The 27,949-nt window shown below is 42.8% G+C and overlaps 1 protein-coding gene across 2 annotated transcripts; it reads left to right on the forward strand.

Annotated features, from left to right (window-relative positions):
* On the forward strand, positions 1 to 27,949 carry LOC124681477 (endoplasmic reticulum metallopeptidase 1). 2 transcript variants are annotated; one of them, XM_047216389.1, is made up of 21 exons: positions 1 to 396; positions 479 to 564; positions 3,213 to 3,314; positions 8,075 to 8,181; positions 8,277 to 8,377; positions 8,743 to 8,830; positions 9,175 to 9,263; positions 10,634 to 10,773; positions 10,856 to 11,018; positions 11,216 to 11,351; positions 17,434 to 17,530; positions 18,060 to 18,138; positions 19,143 to 19,202; positions 24,145 to 24,266; positions 24,914 to 25,038; positions 25,349 to 25,570; positions 26,265 to 26,425; positions 26,754 to 26,911; positions 27,017 to 27,099; positions 27,183 to 27,268; positions 27,631 to 27,949. In XM_047216389.1, exons 1-21 carry the CDS (start codon positions 160 to 162, stop codon positions 27,778 to 27,780), a joined length of 2,592 nt encoding a protein of 863 aa, XP_047072345.1. In that variant the 5' UTR covers positions 1 to 159; the 3' UTR covers positions 27,781 to 27,949. The 2 variants fall into 2 exon arrangements, with proteins under 2 accessions (XP_047072345.1, XP_047072346.1); XM_047216390.1 differs by lacking the exon at positions 25,349 to 25,570.

The following is a 27,949-nucleotide window of genomic DNA, read 5'->3' on the forward strand; positions in this document are numbered from 1 at the left end:
CACTCCACAAGGTGCCCAGGTCCAGGGCCGAATCACAACATTCATATCCACAACAGAAAATCCGTGAACTCACAAGCCGCCCCCTCGCAGACTCCCGTACGTACACGCCAGACGAAGACGTCACGACAACCGCCGCGGCGCCGCCGAGGCTGACCGTCGATGGCAACACCCGCGTCGCGCCGGCAGACTGCCTCAGACGCCGGCGCCGCCACGGATGACACGCGCGTGCTGCTCGCCCTGGCCGTGCTCTACGGCGCCATGTCCTTCCTAGTCTACCGCGTCATCCACATGCACCACGTCGCCCCGCTCGGCCCGGACGCGCCGCCGGGCGAATTCTCCGAGGGGCGCGTGCTGCAGCACCTCCGCCGTCTCGCCGCCGACATCCCTAGCCGCCAGGTCTGCCTCCTGCCTTGCGTTAGTAGTCTCAGTTCCCGGCCATCTTGGTCAGTCGTGAGATGTGAGTTTCTTTTTTCTGCAGGAGGGGAGTCCGGGGTTGGAAGTCGCGGCGCAGTACATCAAGGTGCAACTCGAGGGGCTGGCTGCGCATGCTGTGGCGGAATACAGGTCAAACTTAATCCTTCCTTCTTATTTCCCTTTTCTCAATGTTGTTAGTGTTGATTTGAATCGTCCATGTTGTGTTTGTTGGAATGCCTGCTCTGATTGTGAAATATACTTGGGGTGATATTTAACCTGGAAGTGAGTTGATTTTGGTAGTCTCGGTTGTTAGTCTGTGGGCTTTGCATAGTGTCCTAGCCTCCTCAACCACGTATTGATTGAGAACATGAGATCAATCATTGTCTGGAGGGACAAAGTGTCGGTTTCCTAGGATTTGCTATGGTTCCTGATGTCTGCACTTCATTTAGTCTGTGCCTCCATTGGATATGTTTTAGGAACAAAACAAGTACTCCCTCGGTTCCAAAAAAAAGCTGCTCAACTTTTTCTAGTTATGGATGTATCTATAACTAAAACATGTCTATATGCATCCGTATTTAGACAAAGTTCAACAACTTCTTTTTGGGACGGAGGGAGTACATAAAGATGTGGCCGAAACAAGACAATTGTGGGCCCAGGTACATTCTGTTCTCAAACTATCATTTGAAGCCGTCTGATTGTCCAATCTTTGGAACAACCAGTGGTGGATCTAGACTTTTATCATAGGGTATGCCACAACTAAATTTTGATTTGCATTTTGGCTCAATCCATTTACCAATTCCATATAACTTTAAATTTGCAACAGAAATTAATATAAATGCAATAAATAACATGTAATTGAAAGATTAAGTTAAAAAGTAATGTAAGTACGGCATTCAGCTAGAGGGATGATTATCGTGCAGCCTACGCCGTGCTGTCGTGGCCACGGGCTCCTGGCGGTAGGTATGCAGCGTCTAGTTCCTCTCCTAACTGTCCGCTAGACGATGTCGTCTGGAACTCCAGATGAACAAGAATTCGAGTGAGCCGTAGGCTGAGTTAGTTGTATCGCCAAAACAAACCAGCTGAAATTCTGAATTTAATGAAAAAAATAAAGCACGCACAACCGGTTAGAACTAATCTTGATTAGTTTAGCCAATTAGTCTACCTTTTTTTGCGAATAGCCAATTACTCTAGCTGCATACCAGGTTAGCCAATTAGTCTACCTGCATACCCGACTGAGTTCTGTATGAGTCAGTAGTCCTAGCAAATTAGAGTGAGCCTAGCAACATGAGCTAACAAGCAAGCGAGCTGGCCACGGGGTATGCCATGGCATATACGGCATACCCTGTAGGTCCGCCACTGGGAACAATGGCAGCTTCTTCCATCATTCTAGCACTGCATTGCTTCGCTGGACCAGGAGTTAGTGATGGCTTGTGAGCTCTGCTGACTGAGTATTCTTAAAGTTAAACTCAACTGAGCCCAGGAGTGGAGCCACCTTTGGTATAAACCAGGGCAAATAACCTGAGTTGCCATGAGGTACCCACTAGGGACTTGCTCCGAAGCCAAAGCCGACTACAACTTAACTTATTATATATAAACGTTAACGCAATTTTCTTAGCAAAAGAAATTCATATTTGTTTACATGCATGGTAGATGATTTCCCTATTTTGAACATTGTTGCTTGATGAGACACCGATGTTAACATTTACTTGTGTAATTTGCTCCGAACTAATAGATAAAGCAACAGTCTAAAACCTACATAAATGATTGCACTAAAACAGATCGTTCTTATATAAAACAGTCTATAACCTACTTCGCAATGGGCACCTTGGATTGTATATAACATAGAAATTACCTCTTTCGAAACAACTAACTTCAGAGGCGCAGGAAAATAGGAGATTGGAGTAAGTGATTTGCCATGTTCTGCCGTGTGCCTCTATAAAAGGGGAAGTGAATAGAGAGAATGAGAGATGTGCAGGGAACACCTAAGGCGGAAGTTTATATAGTGGGGTATAAACAATTTTCTTAATTAACATACTCCCTCTGTTCTATCTTAATCTACGTTCTAGAAAAATCAGACAAACTAGTACTGCATTTATTAGTACTACTTAGATAGGTAAACAACTAATCGAAGCTACATTGAATGTAATGACACCCAGTAGAGAGAGCAGGACCGCTTCGTTTTCTGTGTTCTTGTTGACTAAAAGCTAGAATGTAGATTAATATGGATCACAAATTTGACCTAAAATGTTGATTAAAACAGAACGGAGGGAGTACACATAATACCGAGCTAGGGTAGTACTAATAATTGAGGGCCAGTAAACTTTTAGAATGATGGGGAAAACGCTATGTATATCGGTGTTATGTCACACATGCATGTTGTGAGTTTTAGAATGATGACAATATTACTTGATTAAAATGCTGAATTATGATGTGCCATCTTATCTGCTATACTAAAACTCCTTGCTTTGCTGCTGCTGGCGAAGACCTTGACCCTTGATTAAATTATTCCAGGAAAGAATACTGAGGGGTCTGTGCTTTTCAAACTTGCTCAAGTTTTAACTTTATATCTCTTGTTTCCTGAAGGCTTTCAGCAGCGTATGTTGATCACACAGGGATACCTTGCATCAAAATTTTACATGTTCATGTTGCAGCTCCTAATATAATTGTCGCACTTTCCCTACTGTGAATCTTTTTAAATAAGAGAAATCTGGTGCATGATATATTTATCTGAAAGAATGATTTCATTTATTTTAGTTCCATTTATAATCATTCATCGACTCTATTTTTTTCTCTTGCAGAATAGAGGTTGAAGAAACACTTGTTAGTGGCTCTTTCAGCATGATGTTTTTGCGCCACAGAGTAACTCTAGGTTACAGAAATCATAAAAATATTGTTATGAGGTAGTCTATATAATATCATACTCCCTCCGTCCCACAAAAAATATTGTTATGAGGTAGTCTATATAATATCATACTCCCTCTGTCCCACAAAATATGTCAAAGGTTTGTTAAAATTTGGATGTATCTAGACACTAAATAGTAATAGATACATCGAAATTTTGACAACCCTTCGACATGTTTCGTGGGACGGAGGGAGTATGACTTTTTCCCCATTCTATGATTTTGCTTCATCTTCATCATCAAAGTTTCAGTCGCAATCTTGATCAGGTTGATATATCTTTTATATTACAGTATTGCCTAATTTAGTGCCTTTTCCATTTCATCATCAAAGTATCAGAACATGACATCACATGTTTACCACCTATTTTAGCAAAAAAATATCTTTTATATTACTTTAAAGATGATATTCCTATTTTAGCAAAAAAAAACATTTTTATTACTGTTACTGCCTATATTACTGATTAAGTTACTTCCTATATTACTGCTTTATCTTCATCATCAAAGTTTCAGAACATTAAATCACATCTTTATCGCCTATTTTAGCAAAAAATATATCTTTATATTGCTGTAAAGATGATATACCAGAAAAACAGATCGATGCAATTTTGAATACCTCAAAATTAGTAAGATCTACATCATATAATTAAGTTCACACCCATTTGAGTGATGAGTTACTATCGTTTGAAGTATTTTTCATGTTACAAGACTGCAACTGAGATTTTTTATTGAACTTATGAGAAAGAAAAGACAGCTTAAGTGATGTTCCTTTTCTGTACAACTCATAATAAACAAAATCTAAATAATTGCACATATAAAGCTCAATTAACACATTCATTTGGGCTAATGTCATGCAAACACACAATATATCTCACTGATAAATCCATTTCTACAAGTATTAAACAGTTTGAGTCCCTATTCCTCGATAATACACACATGCAATCTCCAAAGCAAAAATTGTAATTGTGACCTCAGAGCGGAATATTATTTACCTGCATGCTCAGATCCACGACACAACCTTCCAACTTGATTTTGGACACGGGAGACTAAATTGGGAGCTTGAGCATACTGCAAATTTGAAGACGAGACAAAAATCACCCCGGAAGGCAAGAGAAGCCTGTGCCATGGAGAATAGGTGGATGCATTTGGACTGGGAGGGTACATGAAGGGAGATGATGCCTTGAGTGACAAAAGAGAAGGGAGGCGCCGGTTATTGGGATTGAACTTTCTTTTAATGTTTTTGAGATCGAGCTGATTAGTCACAGGTTGTTGGGAAGGGGGAGGAGCGAGAGGACAGAAAATTAAGTTGGTTAGTCTCAGGGGCACGCATAGACAACAATCCACCACCGTTGGTACCGTTGGCACCATCACCAACTCCTTTAATTTGTCAATTGCTGAACAACTCACTAGGCTGGCTCTCTTCCGGTTTTACATTTTTTTTTCCAAATTTTTATAACTACTCGTCCTTTTTTTTGAGAAAATGTAAAAATACATTGCGTTTCTTTTCGTTGCATAGAAGGAGAGTTCAGAATTTGGTTACAGCCTCCTCAAGGGATGGCATGTTTACATGAATGCGAATTAGTGTACATCGAAGGTCATCGGCAGCAGAACCCTTAGGGCTTCAGCGCCAGCTCTAGCCCATAGCGTTGCTTCCTCTTTGATGCGTGTGATGAGCCTGGAGATGGACGGCTGCACTCCATCGAAGACGCATTCGTTACGCTGTTTCCAGATGAGCCAGGGTATCAGGAGCACCATTGAAGCTAGGCCCTTGCGCAGAGGCTTGGGCGTGGCTTGTTTAGCATCGATCCACCACTCGATGAGCGAGGTATCATGGTCTGGAGGTCGGCAAGTCACTGGTAGCCATGCAAAGATCTCATACCAGATGTGGCGGGAGAAGGGGCAGGCTGTGAGGAGATGGCGCATTGTTTCTGGCTCTTGGTCACATTACAAGCATAGTGGGTGGTGCTGCAGACCGCGACGCTGTAGTCGTTCTGTAGCATCTGTCCTGATTAGCGAGCCATAGAAAGAACTTGATACACGGCGGCGCCCAGGTCTTCCAGATCAGTTTCGAAGCCCTGCAGAGCGTAAACCCCTGGAACGTGGCTAGGTAGGTGGAGGTGGAGCGTGCGGAGTATTTGCCGTCAGCGCCCCGCTTCCAAATCAGCGTGTCCGGCTGGTGGCGATGCGCTCGATTTGCCGCCAAAGCAGCAAGTACTGCGCAATTTCGTGGATGCCATGGATGTTGCGTGCCCAGCTGTGCGCTTTCAGGCTGTCGTCAACTGTCCGGAGCTTGCGCTGGCGCTTGGGTATGCAGGCATACAGAAGCGGCGCGATTTCACGGACAGAGCAGCCAGCCGTTGATCCAACGGTCCTCCCAAAACTTCGCCGTCCGCCCGTCCTTATGTTCCAGAATAAGGAGGCGAAGAATAGCACCTGCTTGTTTGCAGTGAACTGCAAGTCGAGGCCGCTCCAGGCATGGTTGAGGTCGGTCCGGCTGAACCAAAGCCAACGTAGGTGAAGTGCCATGCCAGTGCGCTCGATGTCTGTCTTGGACTCCAAGGCCGCCGTGTGAGGTAGGTCTGCAAACATGGCGTCAGTTGACATGATAGCTGCCTCCGTTGGCGTCTGCACACCCAGCCCATAGGAAGTCCCACTGGGTTTTCTCAAATTGCTTTACTGGCTTCTTCGTGGCTGCAAGTACAAGCAATTGGTGGATTGGGATGGCGCTGAGCACTGCGCCAGGTGTCCTGCCTTATTCATGAGCCATGCCTTCCAATTTGGCAGCTGAGTGGCCACTCAGTCAACGACAGGCTGCATTTTTGTGCTTGTGTTTCTCCTAACCGTCAAGGGGATGCCGAGATATGAGATAGGCATGTCAACGATCAGGCAGTCGACGCTAGCAGCAATCTCCTGGGCATCGTGGGGCTCGCTATGCAGAATCATCGTGGAGCTCTTCATGTAGTTGACAATTAGCTCGGAGGAGCGACCAAACAGGTGCAGAGTTGCTTTCACCGCGGCGATGTCCTCACATGCGGGGTGGCAAAACAACATGACATCGTCAGTGTATAGCGAGATTGCCGGCACTGGACTCCAGGTCTGCTTGTGTGCATGGTTCAAGGGGGCATAAAGTGGAAGTAATAGTTGGCGGAAATAGATCATGGTTAACCCTATTTTTGATGTATCTCAACAAAAAAACTCCTTTATCCTCATTAACAGGGGGTAGATGCTCTGTCAAAAAAAAAAGGGGGGGTAGATACTGGAAAACTATAAATAGTCTACTTGCTAGTATTCTAAGAGGCCAAACAGCTATTCCTGATAAACTGTTATATTGTTGTGGAATTGAGCGTCAGTAGCATACAAAAAAATAGAAACCCAGTTGTATGTATTGCTGCCCATGGTTTTCTTGTCCAAACTTGTCTAAAACGTCCCATTGTGGGATTTGAGTCACCTTGAACACATATGAGCCACTTCTACTTTCGTTAGTGTTAGAGCATATCCAGCAGTAGCCCTTCATCAGGGCCCCAAAACTGCTTTTAAGGCCTGGCTGCAATCCCTCAGCCCTTAAAAACAGTGTCCAACTCCAGCAGTAGCCCTTAAATTTCAGCCCTTTTTATTTTCCACAATTTTTTTAACATGTACTCTATGTATATGCACAATTGGACACCACAATATATCAAAATGTTCTACACATAGGATTCAACTATTTTCAAATTCACAATTCCAAATAACACAACTCAAATTTCCCTAATTTTTTTTAACACAACTCAAATTCACATTCAAATTCTAGCAACATAAACATGAAAATGGCAAATAATGGTAGCAATAGTCATACAAACATCACAAATAGTTCATCACAAATTACTGACCACCAAAGTGCATGCAAATGCTCAACAAGATCTTCTCTCAGTTGCTCGTGCGTTTGCTTGTTCTTGGTCCACCTATATCGCCAAGAACTCCGAGAAGAGAAGAGGATCACGGTGCTGATAGTCCTCCTTCGACAGCATCTCGTTGTCCTCATTCTTGTAATCAAAGCCCTCTTCCTCGCCTCTCTCATCCTCAGTGATCATGTTGTGCAGAGTCATACAAGCTGTCATGATGTACATCAAAGTCTCTTTGTCCCACCATTTTGCTCGATCTCTCACCATTGCAAAGCAAGCTTGTAAAACACCGGATTCTCTCTCAACATCTTTTCTGACACCTTAGCTTTACAAAATGACATCTCTTTCTGCCCTGTGGGTTGGAAATTTGCTTCACAAAATTAGCCCAAGAACGGTAAGATGCCACCTGCAAGATAGTATTCCAAGGCGATCTTGGGGACGGAGGCAGCGGTGACGAGCTCAGGGTAGGGAGCGTGCGCGGCGCCAGACGGCATGTCGGCACTCCCAGATCCTGAGCGGGAGGGGGGGGCACAAGGCGGCGGGAAGCTCAGTGGAGGTGGTAGGTGCTCGGCGAAGGAATGGGGCAGGTGGAGGCAGCCGATGGGAGAGAATGAGAGTAAGGAATGGACAGCCGTATAGGGAGGACCCTAATCCACCCAAAGGAGAAGGGGCTGGAGTTAGGGGCCTCCCTATTTTAAGGGCCTTTCTGGAGAGTGTTTTTGCCCCCAGCCCTTAAAACAGTATAGGGGCTGTGTTTAGGGCCCTGATGGAGATGCTATTACAAAGTGCCAACTGACAATGCAACCTTTGTTAATTTTGGCTATATGTTTTCTCGTAAAGAATAATTTAAAAAAATTATTTCTAAGATATAACAATTAATTACAGGATTTCATCAAATGTTTCAGAAGAGGATGAACCATCCCTTTTGGTGAATGGACATTTTGACAGTCCACTTGGATCTCCTGGCGCAGCAGACTGTGGTTCCTGTGTTGGTAAGTACAATCTCTTATTTGTCTGAAAGAATGTGGTTCTTATTGTACAAACTTGTATTGTTGCGTCATGTGTGTTTGGAACATTTCCTGTCCAGCATCTATGCTTGAGCTATCACGACTCATCATTGAGTCTGGGTGGGTGCCTCCTCGGCCAGTGATTTTCCTTTTCAATGGTGCCGAAGAACTTTTTCTTCTGGTATGTGACTTACATACTGCATTAATTGAAAAGGATGTTTTGTGGTTTTGTTGCTTCAACAAAAATGCCTTGCAATGACTCAGCTGATTGGAATGTGAATTCGTCCATACAGAAGGTGCTGTTTTAGTCGCAGCGTCCGAGCCTAAGCTAATTTTATGGCTCTAGCAAGCTCTGTATTTTTGTTCCTTCACGGGGTTGAAACATATGAGACTGCTCCAGATATTAATTTCTTATTGGTTAGAAAATGGTAAAAATAATAAGTCAGAATAAAAAGAAGTAAAATAATTCTCATGTCATTTTCATATATGTTGACCTGTGCATACTCAATCAAGGAACTTAGCTTATCCTTAATGCTTTTAAACCAGGGTTCACATGGTTTTATAAAGACACACAAATGGAACAACACAATCGGTGCTTTCATCAACATTGAAGCTTCTGGAAGTGGCGGTGCTGGTATTTGTCGCACTTATCTCTCGTTTAGTTTTTGAAACTCATTTTAATTCAAGAGCGGGAGACATGCTTCACCTTTTGATCCCTCCTTATAGAAGTGATATCCATGTATTATATTTATCGTCCAATCTAATGATTGTTTACCGCCCTGTTATTATGGTTTATGCTTCATTAACTTAGTTGGTAATACACATTAGCTTTAGTGGATTAACTTAGTTGGTAATACACTTCTGGTGTACTAGTTATTGTGCAGAAGTCATAAATCTACTATATAAGAACATGTGTGACTTGTATGTGTTGATTTTACAATGAAATGTCATCCTGGCCATTTTTCTTTGCCTCACCAGATTTAGTTTGTCAATCTGGACCGGGATCTATGCCTTCTCGTATTTATGCTCAGAACGCAAAGTATCCAATGGCAAATAGTGTTGCTCAGGTTCTTGTTTCTGAACTTTCTTGATTTCTCGTTCTTTACAAGCTTCCAAAATGGCGTACTTATCTTTTCTGGTCTTCTTTTTCTTCGAGTTGTGTATGCAACTAATGAAAATGAACTGGCAATGCCATCACCGCATTCCACCTTACCAGAAAACCAATGGTACATTTATAATCTCAACTTATAGGGTCTTAAAGGTCTGTTTAGTGATATTTTCACAATTCTTGCTGTACTGTTCACTATTACCATCTTCAAGGTTGAGAGCTCTGGGTTGTGGCAAACAAAATAAGCTTAACTTCCTGGAATGCTTATAAAGTGCCTGTGTTTTGCTTGCTCTCTTAAAGTTTGTGTTACCAACAGAATGTATGTTGTAACAGAAACCAGGATGCTCCTGCATCCCAATTTCCTTGCTGTGAAGCAATTGACTTGTGCAATGGCATAGCAATGTTGAGATTTTTTTTTTGATTTTCTACAAATGATCTGATGACTTGTCCATTGACAAGTATAGGTAAGGCAAACATATGTATGATTGACATGTTCCTGTCAACTGCATCATAGATATGGGAAGGTCCGGGTGGGCGTTGGGGTTTACACAACAATTTGGTTTGAGTTATTCAGGCTTCAATCTGACATCCGAGATTCTCCCGAATAAGTTAAGCCTGACAGTTCATGTTCAGGATTTGGGTTTTTCCAAGCCACGCATAAAGTGCAAACAACTAAAAGTCTAAAAAAAGATCATCCATTTTCATTGTCCTGTTATGGGAAGTAAGCAGCTACAGGCTGCGCTGGGAAGCCGAGGAGGGGTCGCCGCCGGCTAGGGTGGCAAAGAACATGGTGGTGGCAGCGGCAGATGGAGTAGAAGTTGACGTGGTCGTGGGTCTTGCATGTGCATGGGAGGCGAGAGAGGAGAAGGAGGTGGCCCGATCGGGATCGGGTGAGAGAGAGGGAGATGAGCGGCAGTGAGGAATGGGATTAGTTGGAGCTATGCTGACGCATGTCTGCGTGAGTTAGTTGTTTAACATAGCAGCCGGTGACCTAACTGCTCTATAATTTGTTGGACTTGGGCCTGAAGTGGAAGTTCTTATATTTGGCTGATGTGCTGACTATTCTGAACACTGGACTTTCTAATTATTGACTGTGGGTTAAATCCTGAAGTTCCCCAGTTAAACTCGGGATTTCACTGCCACCCGATATAGCACCCGATATTTTGGGCTTCAGGTAATATGGGTTTGGGCTTTGGGTTTTTTCGGGAAATAAGGTCTAATTCAATAAGGTCAAAAGCATTTACACTCTTCTATAACAAAAATTTCCTACCATTCGGTTATGTGTCGGATATATTCTGTAACAGAATGGACTGTGCTTCATATATGCAGGATATGTTTGGAATAATTCCAGGTGATACAGATTATAGGATATTTGCTGAAGACATTGCAAACATCCCAGGACTTGATATTATCTTTGTTCTTGGTGGTTATTTTTACCATACTTCTTATGATACACTGGAAAACCTAATGTATGTGCTAACCATTATCCTGATACAGTTTCTAATATTTCATTTGAAATGCTTTATTATATAATTATGTTTTCTGTTTCAGTCCTGGAAGCATTCAAGCGCGTGGTGAAAATTTATTCAACCTAATAAAGGCCTTCACAAATTCTTCCATGCTACTAAAAGAGAGTGAGAGATACAATAAAGCTGTTAATGACAAAATAAACAATCCGAGAGCTATCTTCTTTGATTACATGACTTGGTTCATGGTATGTTGACTGTATGGTTGCTAATTGGCAGCATAACAATATTACGGTGTTATCTTATGAACAAGTTCCCTTTCTCACTTTCTCTACATTGAAAATTGTAGCTACCATATACGCTGTACATCGTTAAGGATAATGAAGCATGTATCTCATTCATTATTTCTTGCAGCTAAATTAACATCTTAACTCTTTTTATCCAGATATTTTATCCACGTGATGTCTCTCTGATTCTTCACAGTCTTCCTGTAGCTGTTTTCCTTCTTACACCACTGTTCCTGAACATCCCAAAAATTACCATGATGTCAATGTTTCAGACTATTCTGGATTTAGCAAGAGGTATGTGATTAAAATGTACTTGGAAAATGGTATGATATTGTTATTTACCTACTATAAGTTGCAACAAGTACCTTTCAACTTGTACTTCTATATTGAACTAGCAACAGTGTATAGTGCATGTTTTACACAATATCACACAGTGACATATTGTTGTATGTGAGGCCCATGTAGCCCAGGCCCATATAAGCCTTGTATACAAGACATGTGGCTTGGTGGATCGCTAGACTCAATGCTCTGATACCAAATGTTGGTTCTAAACCACTATATTGCTGTGGCTAGATGATACACACACGCACTAGAGACTAGGAGAAAACTCTTCACGAGTGACACAAGGAGCTAGGCAATTTTCTCTTCTCTTTTTTGCTGCTACTTGGTGCTTTCATCAGGGATACAAGGTGTGGTATTTATAGTACCAGGCTGCACTAGCTAGCAGTATGAACAATATCTAAGAAGTCTAGCCGTACTGACAACATATCCTGACTACTGCTAAAATCTTGACTTACTACTAGTTACTAGTGGTGCAATGTCCAACGTTCACACTCCATGTGTTTTGAGTGCTGCACATGCATGTGCATCACGCCGGTGCATGGTGCATGAGTTTATTCAACAATTCCACGCCATATAGTCATCTGTTCCGGCTCTACCCACGGGAATTTTCAGTATGTCATCCGTGTCTGCATCATAAAAGATCTCTCGCAGTTTCTCCTCATTCCAACCAATGCCATTTGGAAGAAGCAGTTCTTCCACTCGAGCCACTTCGGTACCAGGCTTCTGTCCCAATGGCCTTTGGGCACTTTCTCTAGGTATCCAATTGTGTCATCCCATACAGAAATACTCGAACCATCACCAGTGCTCCAGATAAATCCCTCCTTCAGAAGTTCTCTGCCGTGCATGATGCTCTTCCAAGTGAACGAAGCATTCTTTGGACATCCAACATTTAGAAAACCTACATTTTTGCAATTCCGAGCTGTGAGAACTCTGGCACATAGAGACTTAGGAGACGTCACCAAGCGCGACACTTGCTTTGCAAGAAGTGCCTGATTGAAAACCTCATAGCTCCTAAAACCCATACCACCACTTCGTTCAGGCATTGTTGGACCAGTTTCAAGATTTGTTCCAAGATCCACAAAAGCTACCACCACATAGGACAGTGGATCATGTGATCAATTTGTTGCCTGACTCCCAACCAGTAAATGCACGACCCTATAGGTACTCACCCTTGCAGAAGAATGAGTAAGAAAGGCAAGTGGCCGAGATGTTGAAAAATGAAATTATTGTGCCAAGTATGACCCCCTTTGCATCTCCTGTGCTACTGGTAAAGAAGAAATATGGGAGCTAGCGATTTTGTATCGATTATAGAAAGCTAAACTTGATAACTGTCAAAAGCAAGTTTCCTATGCCGGTTGTGGATGAGCTTCTTGATGAGCTGGCCGGAACAAAATTGTTTTCCAAGCTGGACCTCAGGGCTGGCTACCACCAGATCAGAATGGTGGATGCAGATGAAGCTAAGACTGCTTTCAAGACACATAGTGGACAGTATCAATTCCGACTAATGCCTTTTGGGCTTACGAATGCTCCAGCCACGTTTCAGTGCGCCATGAATTTGATATTTGCACCATATGTCAGAAAGTTCCTGTTGGTTTTCATGGATGATATTTTGGTCTACAAATGGAAGACCATGTAGAACATCTGAAGGTCGTGTTTCAAACACTACAACAACACCAGTTCTTTGTCAAGTACAGCAAGTGTTCCTTTGCTCAAAACAAATTGGAATACTTGGGGCACATAATTTCAGATCAAGGGGTTTCCACAGACAAGGAGAAAACAAAGGTGATGTTAGCATGGCCCACGCCTACCAACACCACTGAGCTAAGAGGGCTTTTGGGACTCACTGGCTATTACCGAAAATTTGTGAAAGGGTATGGCATATTAGCAAAACCTTTGACCTTGTTACTTCAGAAGCAAGGGTTTCTCTGGGCTGCCGAGGCTCAGTCAGCCTTTCAACAATTGAAAGAAGCAATGAGCCACACTCCTGTCCTCGCAATTCCAGATTTTGATAAACCCTTTTGCGTTGAGATGGACGCGTGTGCAACAGGAATTGGTGCAGTGCTTTTACAAGAAGGTCATCCAATTGCATACTATAGCAAAGCACTGAGTGTGAACAATAGAAAACTATCTATTTCTGAGAAAGAATTTCTGGCCATCATGATGGCAGTTGACAGGTGGCGATGCTATTTGTCCAGGGGGCCATTTGTCATCAAGACGGATCACAAGAGCTTCTGTCATTTACAAGATCAGGTGCTAACAACTGACCTGCAGAAGAAGGCAATGACCAGATTGGTGGGACTGAACTTCACCTTTCAGTACAAAAAGGGGGAGGATAACAAGGTAGCAGATGCTCTGTCTAGGGTGGGACATGTGTTTTCACTACATGCAGTCTCAGCTGGAGTTCCACCATGGTTGCAAGAAGTTGTCAACTCATATGCTGTCGATTCTAAAGCTCAGACATTACTGATGGAGTTATCTGTGACTGGCACAAATTCTGAGGGATATGCATTCCAACATGGCTTTATCAAACTACATGGCAAGATTTGGATTGGTGCCAATCTGGGACTCCAAACCAAGTTAATTCAGGCATTTCATGCAAGCGCACTTGGGGGTCACTCGGGAGCCTTGGAAACATATCAGAGAATGAACAAGTTAAGCGTCTGGCCAAGCACGAGCATTACAAACCACCTGGGCTCTTGCAACCGCTGAAACGTCCTAAGGGTGTCTGGCAGGAAATCTCAATGGATTTCATCGAGGGACTCCCAAAATCTGCTGGGTATGATTTCATCCTTGTGATCGTTGATAGATTCACCAAATACGCCCAGTTTATTCCCCTGTAACATCCTTACTCTGCTTCTTCGGTGGCGAGAGCTGTCTTCAACACCATTGTTAAACTGCATGGTATGCTGGTGTCCATCGTGTTGGACAGAGATAAAGTCTTCACAAGCAAATTCTGGACAGATTTGTTTGCCCTCTTTGATACAAAGCTCAACATGAGTACAGCGTATCATCCAGAGTCGGATGCACAGACTGAGAGGGTCAATCAATCCCTTGAGATGTATTTGCGATGTGCAATTCATGATACTCCCAAGAAATGGTACAGTTGGCTGCCTCTTGCCGAATTCTGGTACAACACATCGTATCATTCAGCCATTGGGTGCTCTCCTTTCAAGGCTTTGTAAAAAGAGGAGCCACACTATGGTCTGCTACCAGATTTGCAAGAAATATCAAATGCTGACGTCAAGGACTTTCTCCAGGAAAGACAGTCGTGCTCGGATTTATTGAAGCAGCACCTGGAGAAGGCACAACGACGTATGAAACAGTATGCCGACAAGAATCGAACTGATAGAGAGTTCCAAGTGGGTGATTTGCATATCTCAAGCTCCAGCCATATGCTCAGTCGTCCATTGCAAATCGACCGTATCCGAAGCTTGCCTACAAGTTCTATGGGCCATTTCAGATTGAGGCAAAGTACGGCCAGGTCACCTACAAGCTCAAGTTGCCAGACAGTAGCAAGATCGTACTCTATCTCATCAACATACTTACCAACTGTAAATGGCACACACACCTTATGAGTAACCTTGCATACCGCAGCTATTCAACCATGCCAGATGCTTAGGTTCAGAATGACGCCATGTAGACAACCCCAATGCTGCCACCATCGCTTTGCTTATGCCATTAGTATAGCTACAACTTGCAAGCCTTGTCTTTTATCATGCACCGAGTCTGAAATAGACTCCACCGCTGACCCTTGTCAAATGTCTTACAAGCATCATCTTGTACCTTCTTGAGTTGCAAATTCATCCTACTCAATGGTACAACCTCCTCGACGTTAGTGTGTTCACCACCTCGTCCAGCTCCGTGGACTTCGCCAAAAATCTAGCTTGTAGAAATTGTTTGAAGTCCTCCCAAGTAACCGTTGTAATTGGAATACCTTTCGTAGATCTTTCCTCACGCCAACTTCTAGCAACTAGTGTATCCGTACGCCGGCAAGCAATCATATGTTCAGCACTTCCACCAAAATTGCTATCAAGCGCAAAGCATCTTTCAAACCCAAGGACCATGTGTGATTCCCAAAGCTGGTAGTCTGCTGGCGTCACGGAACTATCCAATCTCCACTCATGTGTAAGTCTAGTATAATCCTCACCACGAATAGCAACATAATCACGGTACACACCATCTGATCGGTCAGCCAAACGACAGTTTCGCTGAATCCATCACTCTTTGTGCAGGACAAACAGCAGCAAAAGTAACAAACAGCAACAGCAGGGGCGGCAGTGCTGGCCAAGGGCCGCGGCAGTGCCGGCCTAGCTGCCATGGGTGGCGGCGGTCCCGGCCTCCTGACGAACTTCCGCGGATGAGAAAAACACGAAATTTCTTGCTTTCGCAGCGAATTCCAGCGGCAGCAGAGTATTCTGCTGGCGTACTATCCAATCTCCACTCATATGTAAGTCTAGTATAATCCCCACCACGAATAGCGACATAATCACGGTACACACCATCTGATCGGTCAGCCAAACGAAGAACAGTTTTGCTGAATCCATCACTCTTTGCGCAGAACAAACAACAGCAAAAGTAACAAACAACAACAGCAGGGGCGGCAGTGCCGGCCTAGCTGCCATGGGTGGCGGCGGTCCCAGCCTCCTGACGAAAAATCTGCTCGAACTCGAACTTCCGCGGACGAGTAAAACGCGAATTTTCTTGCTTTCGCAGCGAATTCCGGCGGCGGCAGAGATGTTAGTGCCGCGGTAGAGATGCAGCAGCACGATCCCTCCTTCCATGTCGATCTCCAACAACTCCCAAACCAATCTTCCTCTTTATCTGATGAGATCAATCAACACGTCCTCGCTGTGATCAACCCAGAAATTTGATACCACATGCTACCAGGATGCAACCTAATCCTTTGCCTGATCTTTCACAGCGAAACAACCTGGTAGTATGAACTCCCAATCACGCGATGAACGCAACCTGGAGAAGAGGAATGAATCCAGCAAGCAACGTATCCATGAACAATATGCCTGAAACCCTAACTTGATAATCCTTAATGAACACAAGAACCCTCGCAACGATCTTTATTGCAAACTAATATACGGCATCGCCGTCCCCTGGGGATGCTAACCCACGATCACACGTGAAGTTGTTTAGACTAAACTTCAATTCTTATCTAATCTAGCCCTAACCCTAGCCGCACCAGCCCTTATATGAGGGGGTGGCCGGCCAGCCTAGATGGGCTTGACCTAGTTCGATTCGGACAGGCCCAAATCGAACACATACAACTTAAAAACCCTAATTGGCCCACAACATGACCTGGCTAATAAAATAACATAAACCCTATCATAAATAGGTGACATAACCTTAGACTAATCATATCATATCTAAGGTCATCCTAGCATGTCAAACTTCGACGAAATATCGCCTAGTTTGGTGGAGTTTTGAAATTGGGCTTCACCTCGTCCTTCATGCCCGTATCGGACTAAGAAATGCAGCCTAGCGTGTTGCAAGATGGGAATGATGGGCCCCATGCTCTTTTTTTTTGGCACTGTGCAGCTTTCCAAAAGCACATTTATTTATTTATTTTTTGTGTATGAAAATTATTCAAATGCATTTTGAATAATTTCTTAAACTGCACCTTTTTTTGTTTACAAAGAACTATGCTTTAAAGTAGTTTTGAGACTATATTATTACTAACAAGATAGAGTCGTTAATCACCACTCAACAATAAGCCACACGAGACCAAGAGGCAAAAGTTAAGTTCCACATCTGTAAAGATTTATGAATTCCTCTGTTTTTGGCTTGGGGTGAACCTTAGCTTGGTCAACTTTTTCAATCATTGTACGACTGTTTTGTAGAATGTACAGGATTCTAGTTCAGAGCAAAATATTGTCAAATAGCTAATCCTGTTCCCAATCTAATAGACAAAGGATTACCATGTTTAGTTCAAAACATTGTATGGTTGTTTGTAAGAATTTTGTGCTATACTTTCTGAATTGTATCATGATGGCGAACAATAACTGTGTCTCACATGTACTCACAGGAATGTTGCTTCATGCATTTGGTGTCATCCTTGCAATAGTCATTCCTGCTATGGCTGCAGGTCTTAGATTGTTGTTCACAAAGAATGCAATGAATTGGTAAAAATAAGATCTTTCTGGTATTTTACTGTGATGTCTGTTCATAGTATGATTATTATTATTATTATTACTATTCTTTTATCCCCTTCTGTACTATTTAGAAACATGGCTATGCATTTTAGTCTTGTATAAGGTAGGGTAAGGCGGCGACCATGTGTGTTGTGGTTCGGGTCGACTACTTCCTTGTACCTTGTCATTTGTCTCTCAATGCTCTTCAGTATTGCAACATCTTTCCTTTATGGCACTGCTCAACTACGCTCAAGGAAATACACCCAATCTGTTTTTGTTGCAATTGCAACATCAATCTTTCTTGTCTCATGTTGAAAACCTTAGGCATTGGTGTGTCTTAACTAATGTTATTTGACCACCTTCGAACTTAAGCATGCGTCCTAAAATTCTATTTTTTTTCTGTATTTGCTATTTTTTTAAATTCCTTCCAAGTGAACATTTACTGTTTATTCTATTTAGTTCAGATTATTTCTAATCTAAGTTTACAAGTTCATATTTGTTCTTCATTTTGTGCATGCAGGTTTGCTCACCCTTATTCGGCATTTTTTATGTTTGTCCCCGCATCATTGGTCGGTTTATTGTTGCCAAGGTTTATATGGGTATTTTTCTTACTGATAACATGTTAATTGGTATTATCCATTTGTCCTCTCATTTGTTTGCACTTTGCATACTTGTATATCAGGTTGCTTACCATTCATGGCGAAGAACACACACATTGTTTTTGTATTGTATTAGTCACAAGCTTTAAAAAGCACCAAGGCGTAGTTTTTGTATTGTATTAGTCACAAGCTTTAAAAAGCACCAAGGCGTAAATTTCTATTTTTGCCTCTGCCTATCGTCTAACATCTGGGCACACTTAAGCGATCGCCTAGCCACACTGTTTTAACCATGCTTAGTCATTGATATTTAAGAGAAAAAATGTCACTTTTCAACACTAAACTCTGCCAAAAGTTCACGTTTTGACTCTGAACTATAAAAACCGCCTGAATTGCAACATCAAACTATTGAAACAGTCCACATTTCACCCTCAGGTGGTGCCATGGATGCCACGTATCCTGCCGTTAATAAACAATCAAACAATGTAAGAACAGAAAACAAACTTTACTGTTCGGATTGAAAACTTCCATGCAAAAATCTATATATGGAAAAGTGTACTTTGTCCATTTAAAATGGTAGTTCAGCTTTGCATGCCCTCTATTTCTGCTGACCAATCAATTGAACAAAAATATTTTATCGGCTGTGCTATCTTCTATATTTAAAGCACCAGTCAGGAGATTAGTCAATTGCTTCTGTCATATAGTTTGTTTCTGGAGTCTTAGTTCTTCTCCTGTAAAATGGGCATGTAGTATTATTTATGCTGAGACAATTTGTGCTTCATTGAATAATTGCAGTTTTAGTTCTGAGGCATATCAGTTTGGATCAGACATAATGTCTTAAAACATTGATAAATCTGCTTAATCTGTTTCATTAATAGAATTTGTACAGCTACATAAAAAAGGTCGTAGCCAGTGTTGAAAGCTCCCACACATTCTGGGCCTGGGGAAGGGAATCTGTACAGCTACATGTGCCTTTTAATTAAAAAATCTGTTTTTTTATATCCTAGGGGTTATCGGAGCAATCACATTTTTGGGGTGCTTTTGGTCTCTATTCTCTAATAACTTTGGTAAGTTCTGTAACACCTTTCATTTCCATTTACACATCACTGTTGTTTAAATACTCAACTCTGTCTTACTATATATATATAACTCTGTCTTATTATCGTAAGATGATTCATCACAATCTATGGCCAAGACCTTCCATTTTCATTTACACATCACTGTTGCTTAGTTACTTGACTGCAGCTTTATTTTCTGAAGATGATTATGAGCGTTTTATGGCCCTGAGTATGGTTGTTACCTAATATGTTATCTGAGTTGTCTTATGAACATTAGTATCAAGTTCAAAAGCTATTCTTGTGACCTAATGCTACAGTACCGAGCAGGTTTAGTGAACATGTGGTTCAGTTCAGGTTGGTGATCTACTGTCGGACGAGCTAACATTATATTTCGATCCACACATCACCAAAAACGACTCCATTATTTTCTATGGCCCTTTTGATAGTTATGAGGCTTAGGTTCCCATGAAAATATATGCTAGGTCTTAGGCATTCATGATTGGCATGTATTGAAACTGATACAGTGATATAAGATGTGATTCCGCGACGAGGATGGTGATTTTATCCTGGGAATGAGATCCATGCAAAAAGGTTTTTCAGAGTTTGGGGTAACTATTTCTTTATCTGGTTTGGCCTCTTTGATTCGTAGAATTCAAAAAATGTAGGAATAGGAAAAACACTAGATTATGATGTCATGCCATTTAAATCTGACATGATTTAGGTTTGTTTGATGGTACTGATGAAGATCAAAGGATTCTTTCCAAGAGGTTAGGGACTCTTCTTGGTTCGGCAAGGGCCGTGAGAGCGATCCGTGCTCCACCGCCCTCGATGCGTACAGGGGAACACAGCGTCGCAAAGACACGACGGTCTTTTATCCAGGTTCAGGCCGTTGCGGTGTTGGCCCTAGGTGTCGCTGGTGTGGAGATGTCATCCGGGCGCCATGGATAACCTATTCAGGCTGGGTGCTGAGTTTGCGGAAGCGGTTTCTGATGTCATCGAGGCGAACCTTGGCTTGGACCTTACGCTCTATGCGTCAGTCAGCTTTTCTTGGCTGCCTGACGCTCGATGTACCTTCACAGCGCATCAAAACTCAAACCACAAATAGAAATGGGAGAGAATGCTGCAAACAAGTAGAGATTCCCCAACTTATAGTGGTGTACACGGGGCCGGACCTGGATTCATTATCCCACATGCATGTCTTCCGGGCATACTCGGGGATACCCGTTGCCGAGATCGACACAGCCACAACATTATGGTTGCCGGGCGGACCTGTGCACAACTGCTTCGTCGCCGCCTGGACGGACCATGCCGCAACATCATGGTTTTCGGGGCGGAGCCATGCGCAACCGCATCACCTTTTCTGGGACGGACCTAGGAGCAACATCATGGTTGCCTGCCATGGATCGTATCAGGAAGCCGTCTATCGGTGCCTCATCGGAAGCCATGGCGGGAATGTTAGTCCAGCGGGGCCGCCCATTCTGCGAGCCAGCTTAGGCATGCCGTTTTTGCTTCCTAGGCGGGCAGCCCTGGCCCGCAGGTAGGCCTCATTGCAAGGGACATGAAAAAGGGCTTGAGTCCGACGGAGGGCACATTTGCCGGCGTGCCCAACCTGGCACTCCTTGCCGTCGTCGAGTGGGAGGGGCGCGGCACCACAGAAGTTTGTCAATCTCCTCCACCCCTTTGCCGAAGCTTTGAAACGGACTTCCGAATGTCTTTGGCGGCGACATCTCTTTACCCCAACGGGGGCGTTCCGATGAACGTTGACGGTTGACTCCGCAAGGCCTCTCCGACGGTCCTCGGATGGCCAGAAGATATTCAGGCGAGCCAGCTAAGGTCTCTCACTGGGAAAGGCGCCGTGCGTGCCCTTTCGTCGGTTAGAGGGAGGGGGGGGGGGTGAGCTAGTGGTGGCGGAGTTCTCCCTGTCACACACTAACATCCGCTCGCTTGTCGTGTCGTCTTCCGGTGCCTGCTCCTTGCCGGGCGCCACCGGGCTCAAGGCGCCGATCCCATCAGCAAGATCATGCTAGATCTGGTCACACCCTTGTCCCCTCTTCGTGGCAGACTTCTTGGCCTTTGTATAAGTTCCCTAAGGGGGTGCGCGTCTTTCTCCCTTCTGCGCACACTTGATTGTTACCGTGAACAGCTCTGCGAAGTTGATTGTGAAAGTACATCTTCTCCCAGATCCTTTGATCACACACGTTCAAGGAGAACAATGCGGTCACCGTGCCTGCCGACATGCCTAGAATGGCGAACGCGGTCACGGTGAAGCTGAGGAGGCCCTTGCCCGGCCTTTGCACGATCTGAGAGATTCGACCGAGCTTGGGGGCGCCGCTGGAGCCACAAGCACCAGGCATCGGTAGGGGCTAGCCTCCCAAGTGCCACCGCCCTTATGACCTCTTTTAGAGCCGACCTTCGTTCACTAGCAACGATTTAAATCAAAGAGGCCTAGTAGAAATTATGAGACCTAGGCATGTATGTGGTTATCTAGTGCATTATTGGCTAGAAATAAAAAGGATGAAATCAAATTTGGACGAAAGTGTTACAAAAGTTATCTTGCCTTCTTTAATTGTTGATGATTTTTATTTTATTTTAGTATTAATATCATTAACTTCTATACAAACAAGTATTAAGAGTTAGCTTGATTTGTCTACGAGTTGGTACTTAAATTCCTAGGAACTGGGCTTGAGTCATTGACTCCTAATCCTTGTATACGAGAAAATACTACCGTGACGCCTTCTGATTTGGGATGAGTCCCTCATGTTGCTCCTCCCCTGCCACCTCCTACCGCTTTCCCTTGTCCCTAGAGGCGGTTGCCAGGAAAGCCCATGAACCGCCGGTGAAGGGGACGGCGAGGATCTGGCGCCTTGCGGATGCTACTTCTGACGACATCGCGGGGATAGTGGGCTCTGCAATGGGCTCCATGTGCCAGTGCCTAGGGCGATGGCTCACATGATCCCGAGCCTAGGTTCATCGCAGGAGGTGCATGGCGGCTGGTGCTATCTCTAGCATTGACGACACTAGATTCGGGAAAACCACAACTCTCCGTGATGTGTGGATCAAAAGCCGGGGCAGTGGCTCCAGATGATGGTGGTGCCACCAATCTTGCGGTTGGTGGTGATCTAGCCGGCTCTGGGTTTGCGGAGGCGCAAATGCCGGTGAAAACTGCGTTGACTTCGGTCAGGGCAGAAGATGGGGACATATTTGCATTGTTACCTTTTTCAAGGCATTGTTGTTGCAGCTCTCGACTTCTCGCCGAGGCTGCTCCCATGAACGCTAGATCTGGGTCTCTCAGATCGATAGCGGTGCCTGGCGCCGTTCTCTCTTACGGGGCATTGTTTTTGGGGCAGGTGTTGGCTGGAGCGGCGTGGTTTCTTACTTTTGAAGATGGCAAGTCTCGGCAGCATGGCGTAGCGGGGTGTCACACAGACGCATGATGACTGACGCGCATAGGGTAGTGGCTAGCAGCGAGAAGTTGTTGGCTCAAACTGCCTACATAGCAAGGACTTAAACATAACTATCTATAGATTAAAGGGGTTTCCACAACTTACATGCCGGCCCGCTGCTGGCGGTGACGCTGTCTGGGTTTTGCGGTGGGGTCGACGACGAGAGGTTTGGCTAGGTCAATGATTTGATTCCTATCCTAAAGATAGGTCTCCGGAAGATGGCGATGACGACTTCTCTCGGTGTTTACTGAACTTCTCTGTGTTTACTGAACTTCTCCGGCAACTTCTCTCGGTGTTTACTGAACTTCTGAACTTTTCTGTCTGCTGCTCTCTCTGATCTCGCCTCTTTTTCGGCTTGGAGAAGGGGAAAGAAAGACGGAAAGCGTTGGTCAGGAGGCGGGGTGGTTGGAGATTTTGTGGTCGATAGAAAAGCGAAAGCAAGGGAAGGTTCACGTGGGGAATGGGATCACGGGCGTGGTGTGAAGCTGTCATTGCCGATCATCGTTGAAGAAGAGAAAGAGAGGGAGAAAAAAACCCAAACGAAAGGGTACGTGGCAGGAAAGAGAAGTGGGCTGGTGAGGGAGAAGGGCTGCCATGAGATGTCGGGGCTGGAGTGGGCCGCCGACAGAGAAAGGAACAGGCTAGAAACAGGCAGAAGGCCAGAAAGAGGTTGACCCACAAATTCGAAATTACCTGGACTTTGCCGAAAGCAGGAATTAAAAGAGAGGAAAAAGAAACAGAAAAAGAGATGGAGAGAAAGAGAAAATATTTTTTATTTAAATATTATTTTGTTTGACAAAAGCATGTAGGTGAAAAATGCATGATGATGATGGCACAACGACGTGGAAAAACAAAAACAACAGGAAACACTACTGTATAGGTTTTTTTTCGGGTCGTTACAATGGCGCTGTGGTGCTCCATGCTCCTTTGCTTGTGGACATGGCTGCTAAAGTTTTCTGTCGCCTGGACACGGCTGCCTTTGCCATCTGCACAATGTCTATCAGAAAAGAAAAAATGGAGGACATGATTAGTGTTTTGTTTTAAGGCTATTTTCCACAAGATGTGTTTATTTTACTTGGCCAATACGACCATCCAAGCAGACTTGGAAGTTTTATTTGGGGCCAGTAATTTGGACCCAGATTGAGCTGAAAACTCAAATTTACGTTCTCAACATTTCTTTATGGGTTGATTATTTTTTTTAAAGTTCTCAGCTGGCAACCTGGGACGTGCATGTGCATCCTGTAAATGTTAAATTTATAGCTGATATATAGAACTACTATCGTGTTGAAAACCAGAAGGCTTCTATGCAGCAATATACTATTATTAGTCGAATCAAGTTGTGTTGTTACATACAGAAACTACGAATGATAAGATAACAGTCTTAGGTCTACAGAGGAATTTATTTAGTTTAATCTCCATATGGTTCCAAACTTGTTTTTATTGTTGTAGACAAATTATTTTCTCTGGTAACACCTGTTTTGTGTTGTGTCTATATCATTTGCGTGCAGGCTTACATGCTAGCTGGGCTGAGTGGAGGTTTTCTGACATTTTTCATTTCCATGTCCCTTCTTCTTGGGAGTTTTATCTCTAGCATCAGCAGGAAGCTGTTGAGCCAGCAGCAATCACCCAGGTATCCACACTCTTATATCATTTTTTTTCTTATTTGTTGCATGCACATGCTAATGTATTGTGTGTAACTAGCACCTTGGTTATCACAAAGTCATGATGTCTGATGTTCATGTCTGACTAAGAACACGATAAATTAAAACTTACCGAAGAGAACTCGATAAAAGGTGCACATCAGTAATGCTGCTTTTTAATTTGAAATGTAAGCGGGGACAATCCGTGCAGTTAAATATATCTAATGGCTGTCAGGTTCATAGGAAAAGTATCCATCGCACATGAAGTTGGATTACTAGATTTCATCAATAAATGTAAATTTGCAGTACATAACTTTGGGACATGTAAAAGCTGTAACAACATATTGTAATACTCCCTCCATTGCAAAAAAAGCTGCTCAACTTTTCCTAGATACGGATATATCTATAACTCAAATATGTCTACATAGATCCGTATCTAGACAAAGTTAAGCAGCTTTTATAGGGATGGAGGGAGTAGACGAATTAATACCATAAAGACTTATATTTGGAGTTGGTGGGGGAGTACTGGTTATATCGTTGGTTGGAATAGTGCCCGAGAGAGAAACCCACTTCCAAACATCACCCTACATTCGCTTCCAGATCTGTTTATGTTTAAAATATTTAGAATATTGTGCAGGTCATTGTTTGGATATGTGATACCAATGATCCCATGTCTCCTGTATTGTGTTTACTATGGTGGGTTTCTTATCCAGTTTTCAATTGAGAAGATGGGAATGATGGGATCTCTTCCAAAACCATTAGGTTAGTAAACTATCATTCTTTCTGATTTCAGTTTAGCATTTCTTCATGTTACTGTGTCATTCACAAAGTTTTGTGAGAATAGTGGAAAAACATATTTCCATTGATGTCAGTAACACAGCATGCCTCCCCGCAAAAAAAAAAAATGCAACACAGCATGCCAACTGATTTTATTTGATACAAGGGGGACTATCTGATATCAAAATCATGAAAATATTGTTATTTTTGCTATGCTGCATGGTTGTTAATTCTAGCAATTAGAGATGAATTAGTATTTATTAGGGATATTTAGTCACATTTTGGTCCTATGCAGGATATTTTGTGCCTGATATTATAGTTGCAGCGATGGTTGGATTAGTGGTGGGTTGGAGTTTTGGCCCATTAATACCTATTACTAGCCGTTGGTTGGCCAAAACATCCATTCTCCAGTGCCTTTTGCAAATTACAGTGGTTGCTATGGCTATTTCATCCCAACTATTTCCTTACAGCATTGGAGCACCAAAAAGAGTTGTGCTTCAACACACCTTTGTTACAGGTTTGTTTCTTTATGGGCTGCTGGAATTAGCAGAAAAATAATCATCAACAATTTGTATAGTACTAGCTGATTCATTGGGAAAGGAATGTTAAGTTTTTTTTCCAGGAGGATCTCTGTATTTCGAGCTACTAAAACTACATTCAGCTGAAGCTGCTACACTTCTGACTGAAAACATGTTCTCAGTCTCAATCAAGAACTGGAATAAAGTTACTTCAAAAAATATCTAGTGATTGAATAACTGAACTGTTTTTTCAAACTTCCATGAAATTTTTGTTGTCACAGTAGCGCCAGTGACAGCAAACTCTATCTCGGTTCCTGTTTATGATATCCACTACCAAACCCTCAGCTTGTTTTGATACTCCCTCCGATCCAAATTAATTGACTCCACTTTGTCTAGATCCATACTAATTGACTCTATTTTGTCTAGATATGGATGTATCAAGATGCGCTTGTTGACTAGATACATCCGCATCCGTATCTAGACAAAGTGGAGTCAGTTAATTTGGATCGGAGGGAGTACTTTATTTGATCGTAGCAATCCTCCATATTTTTTACATCTCCATTTTGGTGCTTTAACATGGACGGAAGAAGAATTGCCTTAGCTTATGGATATATATGACCTGTCCAAGATATATTGAACTTAGGAGTTATGATTGTATTTCTTGATGAAATGCACGTTCAATGACATTTTCAGATTCTAATAACATTGTGGAGTCAAACTATGGTTTCTCTGTGGTTGATGCTAATTCGTTGGAGTTTGTTTTCAACAACGCACCTGAGGCAGCAAAATGGTTAAATGATAACTCGGAGTTATCCTTGAAAGAAAAATATTGGTCCGATAGAAGCTCGTGGGTGGTAAGTAAATTTGCTCAAAAACATAGATAATGTAAAATTCAGGCAAATACTTGCCGGTACCATTTAGTACATCAATCTAGTTACCAGAGAAATCTGAAAGTAGTAAAGATATTTGGTGCCTTTTGTTGTAGGTCATATCTTGACCTGTATGTAGAGATCCCTAGTTACTATAGAGAAATTGAGATAAGCAGGCAGGGTGATCACTCATCAAAAATAGAATGACCTTTGAATAGAATAGGAGGCTGATAATTGTCCATACAGATATGCATCGAAGATTTCTGCCATTCTTTGTTCTTTAGTATTTTCTTTCGTTTGTCATATTTTGCAGGCATTATATCCTGTCCCTTTCTTGTTCTCTGGGAGTTTAAAATTTCCTGCACAGACTGAAGAGATTAGAAAGCACTACCAGCATTTTCCCAGGCTAGTTGTTCAGAAGACACTGAGTAACAATTGGACTCGAAGGGTGCATCTAGAGCTTTCCCTTGGGTAAGAATTTTACTACCATAGGTTCGAAAAGCAAAACTAAAAAGCAAGATTTAAACCATGATGTCTTGTTACTTTTCCATTTTTTTTCTGTTATGCGTGTTTCAGTTCATTATCGGAGATTTGGACCACATCGCTCAATATTACTGGACCATTATCAAATTGGTCCTTTGCTGACAACACACTTCCAGGTGCTTATAATTACTTTCTCCATTCATTTGCTTTATCTTATTTAGCTATCAAGCGGCTAATACTTTATTTTGCTCCTCATCAGCTCCTCAAACTGTAAGTGGTGGACCACCATCATATATTTGTCGACTTACTGGACAAAGTAATGAGAATTGGTCTTTCTGGTTGGAGGTAAGATCGTCACCAAACCCATGACAATACTTGACAGGCCCTGCTGGTTTGGTATTTGAATCACGTGATCTATAAATTCTGGCATACTGGGTCATTTTAACTACTTCGATATGCCCTGGTTAACTGAGCCATTACTTGGTGCTTCCTCCACTTGACTTTACCTGTTGACCAACCCTCCATTTTAGTTAAACCTGTCTAACTGACTTAATTAACTGCACTCTTGATCTCATTGAATGGACTATCGTGAAACAACATTTCCCAATAGTTATGGCATAGCAAGACAAAAGGATTATTCTTCACCATCGATGCGTACAGAAATCCATTTACTCGAAGTGCTAAGCATCTTTCTGAAATAATTGCAGGCCAACTCTTCTGAACCATTGAGAATCGATGTAGCTGTACTAGACCAGTTTCTTGTTGATAGTACGAAAGAACTGAAGAGCCTCTTCCCAAGCTGGGCAGATATGACAGTGTTCACCACATTTTTCTCAACGTACCATTTCCATTTGTAAGATCGTGTATAATTGAAAATCTGTTTATTGAGGAGGGAGAAATGGAAAAGGCATGTCATGCTTTGGGTCAGAGTGTACCATCTTCGTATTTGTAATATCTTTATGACAATAACTTAATATATATAGCAGTTTTACAAAAGGGTACGAAATGAAAAACAGAATTTGTTTA

This window comes from Lolium rigidum, unplaced genomic scaffold, assembly GCF_022539505.1.
Source record: "Lolium rigidum isolate FL_2022 unplaced genomic scaffold, APGP_CSIRO_Lrig_0.1 contig_44367_1, whole genome shotgun sequence".
Taxonomy (NCBI): Eukaryota; Viridiplantae; Streptophyta; class Magnoliopsida; order Poales; family Poaceae; genus Lolium; species Lolium rigidum.